The sequence below is a fragment of the Ranitomeya variabilis genome, chromosome 1 (assembly GCF_051348905.1).
Source record: "Ranitomeya variabilis isolate aRanVar5 chromosome 1, aRanVar5.hap1, whole genome shotgun sequence".
In the NCBI taxonomy this organism is placed as follows: Eukaryota; Metazoa; Chordata; class Amphibia; order Anura; family Dendrobatidae; genus Ranitomeya; species Ranitomeya variabilis.
This window is the reverse complement of record NC_135232.1, coordinates 207,722,177-207,740,039: the sequence shown is the minus strand read 5'-3', so window position 1 is coordinate 207,740,039 and position 17,863 is coordinate 207,722,177. Positions and strand designations below refer to the sequence as shown.

At 42.4% G+C, this 17,863-nt stretch overlaps 1 protein-coding gene across 2 annotated transcripts in view; it reads right to left on the bottom strand.

Annotated features, from left to right (window-relative positions):
- Positions 1 to 17,863, bottom strand: part of KSR2 (kinase suppressor of ras 2) — a 788,417-nt gene that overhangs the window by 345,412 nt on the left and 425,142 nt on the right. For both annotated transcript variants that reach the window (XM_077292285.1, XM_077292289.1), the window contains exon 5: positions 9,517 to 9,695. In XM_077292285.1, coding sequence (XP_077148400.1) covers positions 9,517 to 9,695 — 179 coding nt within the window. The remainder of the gene's footprint in view (positions 1 to 9,516; positions 9,696 to 17,863) is intronic.

Sequence of the window (17,863 nt, the reverse complement as noted above, 5' to 3'; positions counted from 1 at the left end):
CGTCGCAACTGCAGGTGTCGCGGCTATGTCACTGTCACAACACATGCTCAGGTGTTATCCGAGTATTGTGGGGGCTCAAGTAATACAAGTATGATCGAGTCCCCGTGGCTGCATGATGTTTTCTAGGCAATCTCTGCATGAGTTGTGGCTGTCTAAGGCCGGGGTCACACTTGTGAGTGCAATGCGAGAAACTCGCATGAGTCTCTCGCATCAATTCCCAGCACTGCCGCCGGCACTCAGGACCAGAGCATGCGGCTGCATGTATTTCTATGCAGCTGAACGCTCCGTTCCTGAGTGCCGGTGGCAGTGCTGGGTATTGAGGTGTGAGAGACTCGCACGAGTTTCTTGCATTGCACTCGCTATTGTGACCCCGGTCTAACTGAAACAAATTACTCGAGCCCCCGCGATGCTCGGATAACACCTGAGCATGCTCGGATAGCGCTACATCTGAGCACGTTAGCTCAGCACTAGTTACTTGCCTCTTTACTGCTTTTTTTTTTCTTTTACTTATTTTTACTGTGTTTTAATGCTGTGGTTTTCTTCTTTCATGTTTTAACCTCATTACGACCTTGCGATTTTTCATTTTTGCACTTTGGTTTTTCCTCTCTTTATTCAAAAATTCATAACTTTTTTATTTTTCTGTCTCCATAGCCATATCATGGCTTGTTTTTTGCGAGATGAGTTATACTTTGAATGACTCTATTTTATCATGTTATGCACTGGAAAGCGGGAAAAAAATTCCAAGTGCGTTGTTGAAATAAAAATTAAAACGTCAGTTACTCTTTATGTCAGGTTTTTGTGTCATATGCATTTTAAAACAAAATGTTGACCATTTTTTGAGAATTTTGTGTGGAAACACACTGACATATGCACAGACCCATTCACTTGGGTCTATGTTCGTAAGTGTCTCTGGTATGAGTGAAAGCTGTCACCACACACATCAGACACACTGATGCCTGAAAAAGGCCGAAAGGTATATTGAATTATTTGGTGGCACTTTTTGTTGCTTTTTTGATATAATAAGTTGGAGGCTCTAAGAAAAATATTGGAATCAAATAAGTTATGAATCACATAACTTGTAATAGGAAAACACAACAAAAGAACCCAATGAAAACGTTCAGGGACTTAAGCATATTAATTAAAAAAATGAACCAAAAACTGTTGAAAACAAGAATGTAAAGTCACTGAAAGAAGAGAAGAAAACTAGCTTTCTGCATAGGGCTGCTGTTATCTCTTGAACTAAAATAATGGCTTGTCTAACCAGTGTCATTGACTTCTAATTCCACTTCATTTAGTTCATTCTTTTTACTTTAATGTAAGATTTTTTTAGCAAGCATAAAAGACTGAATTGACCATAAGAACATACAAAATGTAAGTCCATCTAATGTGTGAGTGTAAGGCTACGTTCCCACAATGAGCTTTTGGAGAATTTTTGATGTGTGATATTTTCTGCAGCATTTCAGCACCTTTTAAATAAAATAGATTTCTTGCATTTTTTTAAAAAATATACCACACAAAAACAACTCATCATGGGAATGTAGCATGAATGAGCCATCAATAAAACACACCATAACCACTGGATTCAATTTATGTTTCTTCATTTATTGTTGGGGTTGGCCATTGCTTTATTCATCTTAGAGTAACCCAGCAAGTATTCTGGTTAACTATTAAACTTTTAACTCTGAAAGCAAATCTGTCAGTGGGATCAAGTCAACTTTTATTAAAAATAATCTCTGGAGGCAGATCCTCATACAGATCTATGTACAGCCCATAGTCCTGAACAACTCGCTTACATATAAGAAAAACATTGATTTCTCTGGAATAAGACATCAGATCGCAGATATCAAGATATTATGTTATTCAGCTTCCTATGACCTACATGCCCATGTAGATGACTTAGGAGGTTGATCCTACTGATGGATTCCCTTTAAAGTCTTGTCTGTCTACGGACTCCTGGAGGACAAGTCCAGCTTCAGTAAAAGTTATTTAATAGTAACACAAAAGTAGAAAATGTATTTAATATTTTTTCTTCCTGTACCCTGATAAAGGACTTATATTGAAGCCGGTCACTTAGTTGTCTCTTAGCTATATCTGGGAAAAACATGTTTTGTTATATTTGATGAAAATGTCCGGGATGTTCTGAAGATGTTCTAAACATTGTGCTGGAAGCCAATAATTCCTAGACAGAGGGTATGCTTTTATTAGATTTAATCTTAAAGTTTTGTACTTTGTAGTCTCCTTGAACCCTCTGTACTGTATATTTGTTTCTGATGTGGGAGTTAAGACTACACTTAAGACTCTAGGTAGCAAAGCCGTTTAATTGTATGGCGCCAACATGCCAATCTCTTTATGAATCACTGTTAGAGTGGGAGCATATCAAAGTCCTGTATTGCCAGTCATAAAAGGTATTACATGAATACACACTTCCCACACACCTCTAATTGCAGAAGCCAAAGATCTGTTTTCAGACAGTGTGCAGGTGCAAATCCAACAGTCACATTTAAAGTGTTCCTTTCAATCATACCATACGTTAGTGCCAGATCTGCTATGCATTTTCTTAAGATGCTTTACATAAACCAATAAAGCAAAGTAGTTTCAGATGTTCTCTTGACATTAAATAGGATCATTCAGATTGAATCTTTTCTTCTCTGTTCAGAGGTTTCTTTCAGGCACTTTTTTGCACCCTACTTCTTATCATTTTATACATAGACAAAGAGGTCCAAGTATACCTAATTAATGAAGAATTGAAAAAGTAACTGCATCTAAGAGGGAAGAGAAGCAAAGCATTCATTCGGAAAGAATAAAGTAAGGGTATAATTATACATTTTTGGTTGTACATATTACATGTTGGTGTATAGCTGGCATTAATTGAAATATTTATTTGTTTATTTCACTCACTTATATAGCGCCATTAATTCTTCAACGCTTTATAGCCATCATAATTATGTCTTTAATGGGACTCACAATCTAAATTTCCCGTAAGTATGTCTTTGGTGTGTGGGACGAAATCGGAGTACCCGGAGGAAACCCACGCAAACATGGGGACAACATACAAACTCCTTGCAGATGTTGTACTTGGTAGAATTTGAACAGAAATATCAGTGCAATAATGCAATTAAGGCCATAGTCACACTACAGCGAGATACGGCCGAGTCTCGCAGGTTAAAAACAAACTCTGGCACCGGCACTCTGGAGCGGAGCGTGCAGCTCCATGTATTGCTGTCCGGCTACACGCTCCGCTCTGGAGTGCTGGTGCCAGAGTTTGGTTTTAACCTGCGAGACTCGGCCGTTTCTCGCTGTGTGTGATCCCGGCCTAAAAGTTGCAATACCCTTTGTCAGAACTTCCCTGGGTATAGTAGAGATAAAGCCTTATCTCTATAGAATGATCCCAACATTTGCGACTATTATTTTTGCATGATGCAAATTGCTCCCAGTAACTCCTAGTATAAAGCTTCATACACATGAGAACATCTACATCTTCACTCTCAGCTCCATACAACCAAGCCTTGCATGAAGAAAGACAATGAGTGAAGGAGATGTTCAGTCCAAGGGGTACATTATAAAATCTTAATAAAGCAATATTTCCAATTAATCAAAATGGCACTATTATCTTTTCAGATGAAAATAACAATATATAGCATAATGATCTCTTTTAACCCCTTTACGGCATGCGCCGCATATGTACGGCGCATGCCTGGTCTACCCTTTTTATGTGGGCTCCGGCGATGAGCCCACATCTTTTATGGCCATGTCAGCTGATTTGATCAGTTGACATGTGCCCCTAACAGCCGCGGGTGGAATTGCGATCCACCCGTGGCTGTTCACATGTTAAATGCCGCTGTCAATCTCTGACAGCGGCATTTAAGATGCACGAATGGGAAGCAAGTCACAAACTCCTCCCATTGGTGACCACGGGTTGCTGATGGGTTGGCATGACAACCTGGGTTCTGCAGAAGACCACTATGGTTGTCATAGCTGATCTGCTATGAGCGCCACCCAGTGTCCGGCGTTCATAACAGATGAACATTTCTGCTACACAGAGCAGGGTTGAAGCCCTACTCTGTGTAGCACAAGTGATCAGATGATTTCAGCTTCTAGTCTCCTATGGAGATTATTTAAGCAAGTAAAAAAAAAAGTTTTGAAAAATATTTTAAAAAATACAAACGTTAAAATCCCCCCTTTGCCTTAAATAAAATAAAATAATAAAAAAAAATTAAAAATACACATATTAGGTATTGCCACGTTCAGAAACACCTGATGTATCAAAATATAAAAAGAATTAATCAGATTGGTAGACGACATAATGAGAAAAAAACTCAAAACATCAGAATTACAATTTTTTTAGTCGCCACAACATTGCAATAAAATGCAATAACAGGCGATCAAAACATCATATCTAGCCCAAAATGGTATCAATAAAAATGTCAGCTCAGCGTGCAAAAAATAAGCCCTCACCCAGCCCTAGATCCTGAAAAATGGAGATGCTATGGGTCTCGGAATATTACGCAATTTTTTTTAACAAACTTTGGATTTTTTTTAACACTTAAATAAAAAATAACCTAGACATATTTGGTATCTACAAACTCGTAAATACTTGGAGAATCATAGTGGCAGATCAGTTTTAGCATTTGGTGAACATGGTAAAGAAAAAAACAATTGGGCAATTATTCTTTATTTTTGCTATTTCACAGCCCTTGGAATTTTGTTCCTGTTTTTTTAGTACACTGTATGGTAAAATCAATGGTGTTGTTCAAAATTATAACTCGTCCTGCAAAAAACAAGCCCTCACATAGCCATATTGACGGAAAAAGAAAAAAGTTATGGCTCTGGGAAAAGGTGAACAGAAAACAGAAATGCAAACGGAAAAAAGGCCCTGACGTAAAAGGGTTAATAATGAACAAAATACAACTTTTAAGTTATTATTAAAATGTCAATTCCAATAGTTAAAGAACCTGAGCTCAAGATGTAAAACACATAATCACACACGATATGTACATTGAAATAAGGTTATCACGGGTTTACCGCGACAGAGAGGAGCCAGAAGACCGCAGCGTCTGATTTCTCCTACTCCTGCACTGTTTACAAGCACTACACCTTCATATTAAACAGTGCAAGTTTCTTTTAGGATTGCAGGGGTTAATCTGCTCAGTTGAGATGCTCCTGGAAGCTCTCCTGCTTTAAGGCTCTCAGCTGTGCACTGTCAGCCATTACCATATCCTATACAAACTGGGTCCTGGCTAGCTCTCATTTTCAGAGTTAGTTTTTGCTGCATGGCTGGAGGTTTTAGGTGGATTTATTGGAGAAGGTATTTGGTGGATTTATCTGTGACTGCTGCTAGGTTTTGAGTGTGTGATAATTTCCTTGGTTCTCTTCCTTTGGTTTAACCCCATCCTCCATGCTCAGTGTTTACCTCTGTTGTTTGAGTGAGAACATTTGTATGTTTGGTATTTTTTGTTACCCCTGTTCGTATTACCTTGTAGTCTGGTTAGTGTATTACAGTACACTACTACTCCCCTCTTCCATGGGTGGGGGATGGGTACAGATTGAGGACAGATTCAAAAGCCATGGCAAGTTACATGGCCCTGGTATCTTCAGCATCAGAAGTAATCTGGGGAACAGGGTGAGCTAGGGCACCCCTAGTGTTAGGGACAGGGAAGGAGCCCCTGGTCCTGGGACACCCGACAACAGAGTTGTGACAAAGGTGCTTAATGGTACCAGTTCGGTCTCACTTCCAGGGCGGGAATTTTTTGTAGGGGTATCATTACATTATTAAGGTATACACTTGGGTACTGCCCTTGTAAGGGCAGAAGATATGCTGAGCAAAAGCGGAATGCAGGAATAGGGTTATCTCTCCTGTGTGACCTTGTTCCTTCAGATCCAACAGTGGACGGTGCATAACTGAGAGGATTTAGGTGAGACCAAACCTTTCCTCTGGGGCACTGATACCAATAAGCACCTTATTTCATTGTATATACACTCACCGGCCACTTTATTAGGTACACCATGCTAGTAACGGGTTGGACCCCCTTTTGCCTTCAGAACTGCCTCAATTCTTCGTGGCATAGATTCAACAAGGTGCTGGAAGCATTCCTCAGAGATTTTGGTCCATATTGACATGATGGCATCACACAGTTGCCGCAGATTTGTCGGCTGCACATCCCAAAGATGCTCCATACAAGGCAGGATGGATCCATGCTTTCATGTTGTTTACGCCAAATTCTGACCCTACCATCCGAATGTCGCAGCAGAAATCGAGACTCATCAGACCAAGCAACGTTTTTCCAATCTTCTACTGTCCAATTTCGATGAGCTTGTACAAATTGTAGCCTCAGTTTCCTGTTCTTAGCTGAAAGGAGTGGTACCCGGTGTGGTCTTCTGCTGCTGTAGCCCATCTGCCTCAAAGTTCGACGCACTGTGCGTTCAGAGATGCTCTTAGGCCTACCTTGGTTGTAACGGGTGGCGATTTGAGTCACTGTTGCCTTTCTATCAGCTCGAACCAGTCTGCCCATTCTCCTCTGACCTCTGGCATCAACAAGGCATTTCCGCCCACAGAACTGCCGCTCACTGGATTTTTTTTCTTTTTCAGACCATTCTCTGTAAACCCTAGAGATGGTTGTGCATGAAAATCCCAGTAGATCAGCAGTTTCTGAAATACTCAGACCAGCCCTTCTGGCACCAACAACCATGCCACGTTCAAAGGCACTCAAATCACCTTTCTTCCCCATACTGATGCTCGGTTTGAACTGCAGGAGATTGTCTTGACCATGTCTACATGCCTAAATGCACTGAGTTGCCGCCATGTGATTGATTGGCTGATTAGAAATTAAGTGTTAACAAGAAGTTGGACAGGTGTACCTAATAAAGTGGCCGGTGAGTGTATATCTTGTGTGATTATATGTTGTACGTCTTGAGAGCAAGTTCTTTTAACTATTGCAATTTACATTTTAATAATAACTATTCATAGTTATATTGCATGCATTATTAAAATAGATATTTCTGCTTTATATTGTTACATCATAAAATCGCTGTATATGCTGAAAATCGTGTATTAAAAATAAGTGCAAGGTCTTAGAGATCTGTGATCTTCAGACACTTCAAAATGAGCATCTTCACTACAGACCTCCCAGGACCTTTCACACATGCAATGTCACAAGTTAGATTTAATTAGCTCTGGGGTATAACAGTCACAAGCAACACTTACTGTGGTTGTATAGCAAATGACACACTGAATAAAAAGACATCTATTGACTACACATGAGTCCAGGGGACTTTTTTTATCGAAATGTGCTTTATTGTTTTATGTTGCTGTATATTGCGCCCTAAAGGCAAATTAAATGTTGAATTTTGGAGACTTAAAGGGGTATTCCCATCTCCAAGATATTATCTTAATATGTAGTAGGTATTATTATTATTATTATTATTATTATTATTATTATTATTTATTATTAATAGAAAATACCTCTAATTAAAAATGTAGTACAGTTCTTTTGATTTGCTGTCTTGCTTACCTCATGTAGGGTATTGTAGTAGCTTCGATATGTTAGCTGTTAGTGGTCGCAATCATGGATACCTAACGTACTGCTGAAATTTCTAATTGGAGGGATTTGCTAATGTAATAATAATAATAATAATAATAAATATATCTACTGTATATTGGAATAGAGTCTTTGACATTGAGAAGGGAATACCTCTATTAATGGGTTCAAACAGAGAAATGATCCAGCTGGAAGTGGAGGCAGTTCAGACTTTGTGGGACTTTATTAGACAACTAAAGCGATAAATAGTTCTTCAAAAAGAAAAATGTTTACATAGCAAACACCTGGCACACCAGTGAGGAGGATCAACGCGTCTCAACTAAGAAGTCTTACTCATGATCTACGTAGATCATGAGTAAGGGTACCGTCTCACAAAACGATTTACCAACGATCACGACCAGCGATACAACCTGGCCGTGTTCGTTGGTAAGTCGCTGTGTGGTCGCTGGAGAGCTGTCACACAGACCGCTCTCCAGCGACCAACGATGCCGAGGTCCCTGGGTAACCAGGGTAAACATCGGGTTGCTAAGCGCAGGGCCGCGCTTAGTAACCCGATGTTTACCCTGGTTACCATCGTAAATGTAAAAAAAAACAAACAGTACATACTCACATTCCGGTGTCCGTCAGGTCCCTTGCCGTCTACTTCCCGCACTGACTGAGTGCCGGCCGGAAAGTGAAAGCACAGCACAGCGGTGACGTCACCGCTGTGCTGTGCTTTCACTTTACGGACGGCAGTCAGTCAGTGCGGGAAGCAGACGGCAAGGGACCTGACGGACACCGGAATGTGAGTATGTACTGTTTGTTTTTTTTTACATTTACGATGGTAACCAGGGTAAACATCGGGTTACTAAGTGCGGCCCTGCGCTTAGTAACCCGATGTTTACCCTAATTACAAGCGAACGCATCGCTGCATCGGTGTCACACACACCGATCCAGCGATGACAGCGGGAGATCCAGCGACGAAATAAAGTTTCAAACGATCTGCTACGACGTACGATTCTCAGCGGGGTCCCTGATCGCCGCTGCGTGTCAGACACAGCGATATCGTATGGATATCGCTGGAACGTCACGGATCGTGCCGTCGTAGCGACAAAAATGCCACTGTGAGACGGTACCCTTAGACTTCTTAGTTGAGACGCGTTGATCCTCCTCACTGGTGTGCCAGGTGTTTGCTATGTAAACATTTTTCTTTTTGAAGAACTATTTATCGCTTTAGTTGTCTAATAAAGTCCCACAAAGTCTGAACTGCCTCCACTTCCAGCTGGATCATTTCTCTGTTTGTCTTCATTTGCTGTGGGCGCTCACCCCGAACCGTGCTGGGCGTTGGCAGGTCTGGGGATTTCATATAAGACCGGTAAGCTGACTACATTCCTTTTTTCTTTTTCTATTAATGGGTTGTCCAATTGTCTAAAACATTTTATTATTTTAAAAATGGGCCTCAGGTAATCCTAAAATAAAAAAAAAACATAAACTGACCTACCAAACTCCTGATATCTCCTCTTCTGGCAGTGATGTCACGTGAGTGCTGCAGCCAATTAGTGGCCACTGACTGGCTTCAGCGGTCACGTGATGTCCCTGCTGAAAAAGGAAGGGTATCAAAGGGTTAAACAGGCAGTAATGCCAAGGAATGTCGGGAGTCCGGAACATTAAGGTCTCCCTTTTTTAAAACTGTAGAAAATTGTGGACAACCGTTTTATAATATGTCACAATTCTGCATGTAAAATTAACGAGTTATTCAGTAAATTTTAAGAAACCACTGTCATGCATATCTACACATATTCCTGTTATATGTACCTTAAAAAAACAAGTACAAAATTATGATTATTAAATTCTACATGAAATTTTACACAACAACCCACTGGTCTGAAATTCACAATGTGTACTTTAAACTAATAGTGCACCATCAGAATATGTAGTAAAAGCATTTTCTGACTTTCTTAAAGTTTTGCTTGTCCGGTTAAATTGGAAGATGGAGACTTACTTGCAGAAGAAGGTTCAGTGTGAACAGGGGGAGTAGAAGGAAGAAAAGATGGGTAGCCCACAAAGAAAGAACGGAGGGATCGCTCGGAGAGAAGAGGTGAGCGCTGAGATGGGATATTCTCACAGCTGCCCACACTGTTGTGAATCTTGAGGTTCAGAGGCTTGTTCTTTTTCTTTGTTCTGAGAGAAAGACAGAGGGAAAATAATGGGAGGAAGAGGGACATAAGACATTTAATATTAGTTGAAATAGTAAAAGAAAACTAGAAGGAAATTGTTAGTTGGATGAAGACTAAAACTAATAAAATCACACCAAGCTGGATTACACTTGTATGTATAACTTACAAAACGAAAACATCCCAGGGTGGAGCAGATATATTTTGAAAATTATATCATCTTGGGCATCAATTGATGTGTACAGTTAAAGTTAAAACAATAATGTTTGTTGCTTCTTGGGGATCTTTCAAAGCAGTTTTAACATAATGGGTCTGATATCTTAAATTATTAAAGTGGTTGTCCGACAAACAAACTACATTTTAATTAATAGATCTTGGGATAATTTCCACAATTGGATAAGTTAAATAAAAAAGTTCCTGTGCTGAGATAATCTAATAAATGGTCCCCTACTATATACTGTCTCATTTGACAAGTACGACCGTGCAGAGCTCCTCTAGTTCATTGTCTTCCCAGACAACAGCTCCTGGCCAGGAGAGGAAGCATAAGTTACTTATGATAAATGCTCCTGGCTAGGAGAGGAAGCATAAGTTACTTATGATAAGTGAGTATGCAGACAAAACAGCATTGGTTCATAGATAATGCTTTCTGAGGTAACACATTTCCTGCCTATTTTATCACAGGAGTGAGTGTTTTTGCCATATCTCCAACCCTTTGAGCTCATCATAACTCAAGTCAGTAATGTTGGAACACTAGACACAATTGAACTTCTGGTGTCAAGTTCGACAGAAATTCAGAGGTTAAACTGTTGCAATCATAGCAGTTACTTTTGGATGCCAGCTGGTACCCATGATGTGTGTATCGGGATAAGCTCCTGAACCACCCCATATGCAGATAAGGCACTTCTGCCATACATGCACAGCAGCTGTCACAAAGAGATTTAAGGTAAAAGCATTTTCCCATATAGCTACTCATTACAAAACAATATTTCAAAAACAGTCTAAGTGCCACCAGTTTAACAGCAGATCCCATCGGGTGACCATTTTGACCACTAATGTAAAGTCAAACATGGTCACCTTCCATTTTGCAGAAGATCTGGAAGGACATATTGCTGATGTGTCACTTGTAGTGCCGGCCTGCAGATTGCATTAAGGGTAAGCACTAGTTTTCAGCCCTGGTATATATGGTGTACAGAAAGTATATTCTATTATTTATCTATTAATGGTATGGTGGTTCAAGGTTTCCTTATATGAGGTTTGTTATTTACTATTTCTATTTTAGAAATAGATAAGGATTCTTATAGCCCACAATTCTATATCATCCATGACAAATACATTTAACGTGATTCAAAAACTTGCATTTTATTTTTTGGGAGTATTTTAAAGTAAACCTGTCACTAACTAAGGCCGGCGTCACACTGGCGAGTTTTACGGACGTAAGAGCGCAGAAACTACGTCCGTAACACTCGCATAACATACGGCACAATTATTCTCAATGGGGCTGCTCCTATCAGCCGTATATTACGGTTCAGTATTATACGGCTTTCTACGGCCGTACAAAATCGCAGCATGCTGCGTTTGTCAGCGTATTGCGCAAAAAAATCGCCAATGAAAGTCTATGGGGGCGAGAAAAATACGGATTCCACACGGACCAGCAGTGTGACTTGCGAGAAATACGCAGCAGTGTTAGTGAAAAGTCGGTAATTCAATTGCCGGCTTTTCATTTCTCCTTCACAAACCCGACAGGATATGAGACATGGTTTACATACAGTAAACCATCTTATATCCCCCTTTTTTTTGCATATTCCACAGTAATAATGTTAGTAGTGTGTATGTGCAAAATTTCAGCGCTGTAGCTGCTAAAATAAAGGGTTAAATGGAGGAAAAAATTGGCGTGGGCTCCCGCGTAATTTTCTCCGCCAGAATGGTAAAGCCAGTGACTGAGGGCAGATATTAATAGCCAGGAGAGGGTCCATGGTTATTGGCCCCCCCGTGGCTAAAAACATCTGCCCCCAGCCACCCCAGAAAAGGCACATCTGGAAGATGCGCCTATTCTGGCACTTGGCCACTCTCTTCCCACTCCCTGTAGCGGTGGGATATGGGGTAATGAAGGGTTAATGCCACCTTGCTATTGTAAGGTGACATTAAGCCAGATTAATAATGGAGAGGCGTCAATTATGACACCTATCCATTATTAATCCATTTGTCTGAAAGGGTTAAAAAACACACACACACATGATTTAAAAGTATTTTAATGAAATAAAGACAGCGGTTGTTTTAATAATTTATTGCTCTCTCAATCCATTTCCAGGCCCTCGCTTGGCAAAATAATAAACGCACAAGATACATACCCTCAGCTGAACCGTCACGTCCCACGAAGTAATCCATCTGAAGGGGTTAAAATATTTTACAGGCAGGAGCCCTGCTAATGCAGCGGTGTGCTCGTGCTTGTAATTCCCCAGCGAATGAATGAAATGTAGGTCATTGACCTACATTTCCTTCAGTCGTGGTGATGCGCTGTTGTGAATTTGCTTTTTGCTCCCTCTAGTGGTTACTAGTTTTTTGACTCTGGTTTTTCTGTCATTCCTTTTATCCGCACCTGGGTCATTAGTTAGGGGTGTTGCTATATAAGCTCCCTGGACCTTCAGTTCTATGCCTGGCAACGTAGTTATCAGAGCTAGTCTGCTGTGCTCTTGTCTACTGATCCTGGTTCCAGTTATATCAGCTAAGTCTGCCTTTTGCTTTTTGCTATTTGTTTTGGTTTTGTATTTTTGTCCAGCTTGTTCCAAATCTATATCCTGACCTTTGCTGGAAGCTCTAGGGGGCTGGTGTTCTCCCCCCGGACCGTTAGACGGTTCGGGGGTTCTTGAATTTCCAGTGTGGATTTTGATAGGGTTTTTGTTGACCATATAAGTTACCTTTCTTTATTCTGCTATCAGTAAGCGGGCCTCTCTGTGCTAAACCTGGTTCATTTCTGTGTTTGTAATTTCCTCTTACCTCACCGTTATTATTTGTGGGGGGCTTCTATCCAGCTTTGGGGTCCCCTTCTCTGGAGGCAAGAAAGGTCTTTGTTTTCCTCTACTAGGGGTAGCTAGATTCTCCGGCTGGCGCGTGTCATCTAGAATCAACGTAGGAATGATCCCCGGCTACTGCTAGTGTTGGCGTTAGGAGTAGATATATGGTCAACCCAGTTACCACTGCCCTATGAGCTGGATTTTTGTATTCTGCAGACTTCCACGTTCCTCTGAGACCCTCGCCATTGGGGTCATAACAGTTTGCCAGGCCAGTATTAAATGTTTAATGCATTGCAGAAGAGGGATTATAAGAAAGAAGATTCTGAGTTTTTTTTTTTTTTTCTTCTTCCCCTTTACCTCAGAGTGGCTATGCTTGCTGCAGACATGAATGTCCAGACCTTGATTACAAGTGTGGACCAGCTGGCTACTCGTGTGCAGGGCATACAAGACTATGTTATCAGAAATCCTAGGTCAGAACCTAAAATACCGATTCCTGAACTGTTTTCCGGAGACAGGTTTAAGTTTAGGAATTTCATGAATAATTGTAAATTGTTTTTGTCCCTGAGACCCTGTTCATCTGGAGACTCTGCTCAGCAAGTAAAAATAGTTATTTCGTTCTTACGGGGCGACCCTCAGGATTGGGCTTTTTCGCTGGCGCCAGGAGATCCGGCATTGGCTGATATTGATGCGTTTTTTCTGGCGCTCGGTTTACTTTATGAGGAACCCAATCTTGAGATTCAGGCAGAAAAGGCCTTGCTGGCTATGTCTCAGGGGCAGGACGAGGCTGAAGTGTATTGCCAAAAATTTCGGAAATGGTCCGTGCTGACACATTGGAACGAGTGTGCACTGGCCGCTAATTTTAGAAATGGCCTTTCTGAAGCCATTAAGAATGTTATGGTGGGTTTTCCCATTCCCACAGGTCTGAATGATACTATGGCACTGGCTATTCAAATTGACCGGCGGTTGCGGGAACGCAAAACCGCAAATTCCCTCATGGTGTTGTCTGAACAGACACCTAATTCGGTGCAATGTGATAGAAAAACCGCAAATTCCCTCATGGTGTTGTCTGAACAGACACCTGATTTAATGCAATGTGATAGAATCCTGACTAGAAATGAGCGGAAAATTCATAGACGCCGGAATGGCTTGTGCTACTACTGTGGTGATTCTACACATGTTATCTCAGCATGCTCTAAACGTATAGCTAAGGTTGTTAGTCCTGTCACCGTTGGTAATTTGCAACCTAAATTTATTCTGTCTGTAACTTTGATTTGCTCACTGTCATCTTATCCTGTCATGGCGTTTGTAGATTCAGGTGCTGCCCTGAGTCTCATGGATCTCTCATTTGCTAAGCGCTGTGGTTTTACTCTTGAACCATTAGTAAATCCTATTCCTCTTAGGGGTATTGATGCTACGCCATTGGCAGCAAATAAACCGCAGTATTGGACACAGGTTACCATGTGCATGACTCCTGAACACCGCGAGGTGATACGTTTCCTGGTTTTACATAAAATGCATGATTTGGTTGTTTTAGGGCTGCCATGGTTACAGACCCATAATCCAGTCCTGGACTGGAAGGCTATGTCAGTCTCAAGTTGGGGCTGTCGTGGTATTCATGGGGATTCCCTGCCTGTGTCTATTGCTTCTTCTACGCCTTCGGAAGTTCCTGAGTATTTGTCTGATTATCAGGATGTCTTCAGTGAGTCTGAGTCCAGTGCACTGCCTCCTCATAGGGACTGTGACTGTGCTATAGATTTGATCCCAGGCAGTAAATTTCCTAAGGGAAGACTGTTTAATCTGTCGGTACCTGAACATACCGCTATGCGTTCATATATCAAGGAGTCTCTGGAGAAAGGACATATTCGTCCGTCTTCTTCCCCTCTTGGTGCGGGATTCTTTTTTGTGGCAAAAAAGGACGGATCTTTGAGGCCTTGTATTGATTATCGGCTTTTAAATAAGATCACTGTCAAATTTCAGTATCCTTTACCGCTGTTGTCTGACTTGTTTGCCCGGATTAAAGGTGCCAAGTGGTTCACCAAGATAGACCTTCGTGGTGCGTACAACCTTGTGCGCATTAAGCAAGGTGATGAATGGAAAACCGCATTCAATACGCCCGAAGGTCATTTTGAGTACTTGGTGATGCCTTTTGGGCTCTCCAATGCGCCTTCAGTTTTTCAGTCCTTTATGCATGACATTTTCCGGAAGTATCTGGATAAATTTTTGATTGTTTATCTGGATGATATTTTGGTTTTTTCTGAGAATTGGGATTCGCATGTGGAGCAGGTCAGGTTGGTCTTTAAAATTTTGCGTGAAAATTCGTTATTTGTCAAGGGCTCAAAATGTCTCTTTGGTGTACAGAAGGTTCCCTTTTTGGGGTTCATTTTTTCCCCTTCTGCTGTGGAGATGGACCCAGTCAAGGTCCGAGCTATTCTTGATTGGACTCAGCCCTCGTCAGTTAAGAGTCTTCAGAAGTTCCTGGGTTTCGCTAACTTCTACCGTCGTTTTATCGCTAATTTTTCTAGCATTGTGAAACCTTTGACGGATATGACCAAGAAGGGCTCCGATGTAGCTAACTGGGCTCCTGCTGCCGTGGAGGCTTTCCAGGAGTTGAAACGCCGGTTTACTTCGGCGCCTGTTTTGTGCCAGCCCGATGTCTCACTTCCCTTTCAGGTTGAGGTGGATGCTTCAGAGATTGGAGCAGGGGCCGTTTTGTCGCAAAGAGGCCCTGGTTGCTCTGTTATGAAACCTTGTGCCTTTTTCTCTAGGAAGTTTTCGCCTGCCGAGCGAAATTATGATGTGGGCAATCGGGAGTTGTTGGCCATGAAATGGGCATTTGAGGAGTGGCGTCATTGGCTCGAGGGTGCTAAGCATCGTGTGGTGGTCTTGACTGATCACAAAAATCTGATGTATCTCGAGTCTGCTAAACGCCTTAATCCGAGACAGGCCCGCTGGTCATTGTTTTTCTCCCGCTTTGATTTTGTTGTCTCGTATTTACCAGGTTCAAAGAATGTGAAGGCCGATGCTCTTTCTAGGAGCTTTGTGCCTGATGCTCCTGAAGTCGCTGATCCTGTTGGTATTCTTAAAGATGGAGTTATCTTGTCAGCTATTTCTCCGGATCTGCGACGTGTGTTGCAGAGATTTCAGGCTGATAGGCCTGAGTCTTGTCCACCTGACAGACTGTTTGTCCCGGATAAGTGGACTAGCAGAGTCATTTCCGAGGTTCATTCCTCGGTGTTGGCAGGTCACCCGGGAATTTTTGGCACCAGAGATCTGGTGGCCAGGTCCTTTTGGTGGCCTTCCTTGTCAAGGGATGTGCGGTCATTTGTGCAGTCCTGTGGGACTTGTGCTCGAGCCAAGCCTTGCTGTTCTCGTGCCAGCGGTTTGCTCTTGCCCTTGCCTGTCCCGAAGAGACATTGGACACATATCTCCATGGATTTCATTTCTGATCTTCCGCTATCTCAGGGCATGTCCGTTATCTGGGTGATATGTGATCGCTTCTCCAAGATGGTCCATTTGGTTCCTTTGCCTAAGCTGCCTTCCTCTTCCGATCTGGTTCCTGTGTTTTTCCAGAACGTGGTTCGTTTGCACGGCATCCCTGAGAATATTGCGTCAGACAGAGGATCCCAGTTCGTTTCCAGGTTCTGGCGATCCTTTTGTAGTAGGATGGGCATTGATTTGTCGTTTTCGTCTGCTTTCCATCCTCAGACTAATGGACAGACGGAGCGAACCAATCAGACTTTGGAGGCTTATTTGAGGTGTTTTGTCTCTGCTGATCAGGACGATTGGGTGACATTCTTGCCGTTGGCTGAGTTTGCCCTTAATAATCGGGCTAGTTCCGCCACCTTGGTTTCGCCTTTTTTCTGCAACTCTGGTTTCCATCCTCGCTTTTCTTCGGGTCATGTGGAGCCTTCTGACTGTCCTGGGGTGGATTCTGTGGTGGATAGGTTGCAGCGGATCTGGAATCATGTGGTGGACAACTTGAAGTTGTCACAGGAGAGGGCTCAGCGCTTTGCCAACCGCCGCCGCGGTGTGGGTCCCCGACTACGCGTTGGGGATTTGGTATGGCTTTCTTCCCGCTTTGTTCCTATGAAGGTCTCCTCTCCCAAATTTAAACCTCGTTTTATTGGGCCTTACAAGATATTGGAAATCCTTAATCCTGTATCTTTTCGTCTGGATCTTCCTGTGTCGTTTGCTATTCACAATGTATTTCATAGGTCCTTGTTGCGGCGGTACATTGTGCCTGTAGTTCCTTCTGCTGAGCCTCCTGCTCCGGTGTTGGTTGAGGGCGAGTTGGAGTACGTGGTGGAGAAGATCTTGGATTCTCGCCTCTCCAGGCGGAGGCTTCAGTACCTGGTCAAGTGGAAGGGCTATGGTCAGGAGGATAATTCCTGGGTGGTCGCCTCTGATGTTCATGCGGCCGATTTAGTTCGTGCCTTTCATGCCGCTCATCCTGATCGCCCTGGTGGTCGTGGTGAGGGTTCGGTGACCCCTCACTAAGGGGGGGGTACTGTTGTGAATTTGCTTTTTGCTCCCTCTAGTGGTTACTAGTTTTTTGACTCTGGTTTTTCTGTCATTCCTTTTATCCGCACCTGGGTCGTTAGTTAGGGGTGTTGCTATATAAGCTCCCTGGACCTTCAGTTCTATGCCTGGCAACGTAGTTATCAGAGCTAGTCTGCTGTGCTCTTGTCTACTGATCCTGGTTCCAGTTATATCAGCTAAGTCTGCCTTTTGCTTTTTGCTATTTGTTTTGGTTTTGTATTTTTGTCCAGCTTGTTCCAAATCTATATCCTGACCTTTGCTGGAAGCTCTAGGGGGCTGGTGTTCTCCCCCCGGACCGTTAGACGGTTCGGGGGTTCTTGAATTTCCAGTGTGGATTTTGATAGGGTTTTTGTTGACCATATAAGTTACCTTTCTTTATTCTGCTATCAGTAAGCGGGCCTCTCTGTGCTAAACCTGGTTCATTTCTGTGTTTGTCATTTCCTCTTACCTCACCGTTATTATTTGTGGGGGGCTTCTATCCAGCTTTGGGGTCCCCTTCTCTGGAGGCAAGAAAGGTCTTTGTTTTCCTCTACTAGGGGTAGCTAGATTCTCCGGCTGGCGCGTGTCATCTAGAATCAACGTAGGAATGATCCCCGGCTACTGCTAGTGTTGGCGTTAGGAGTAG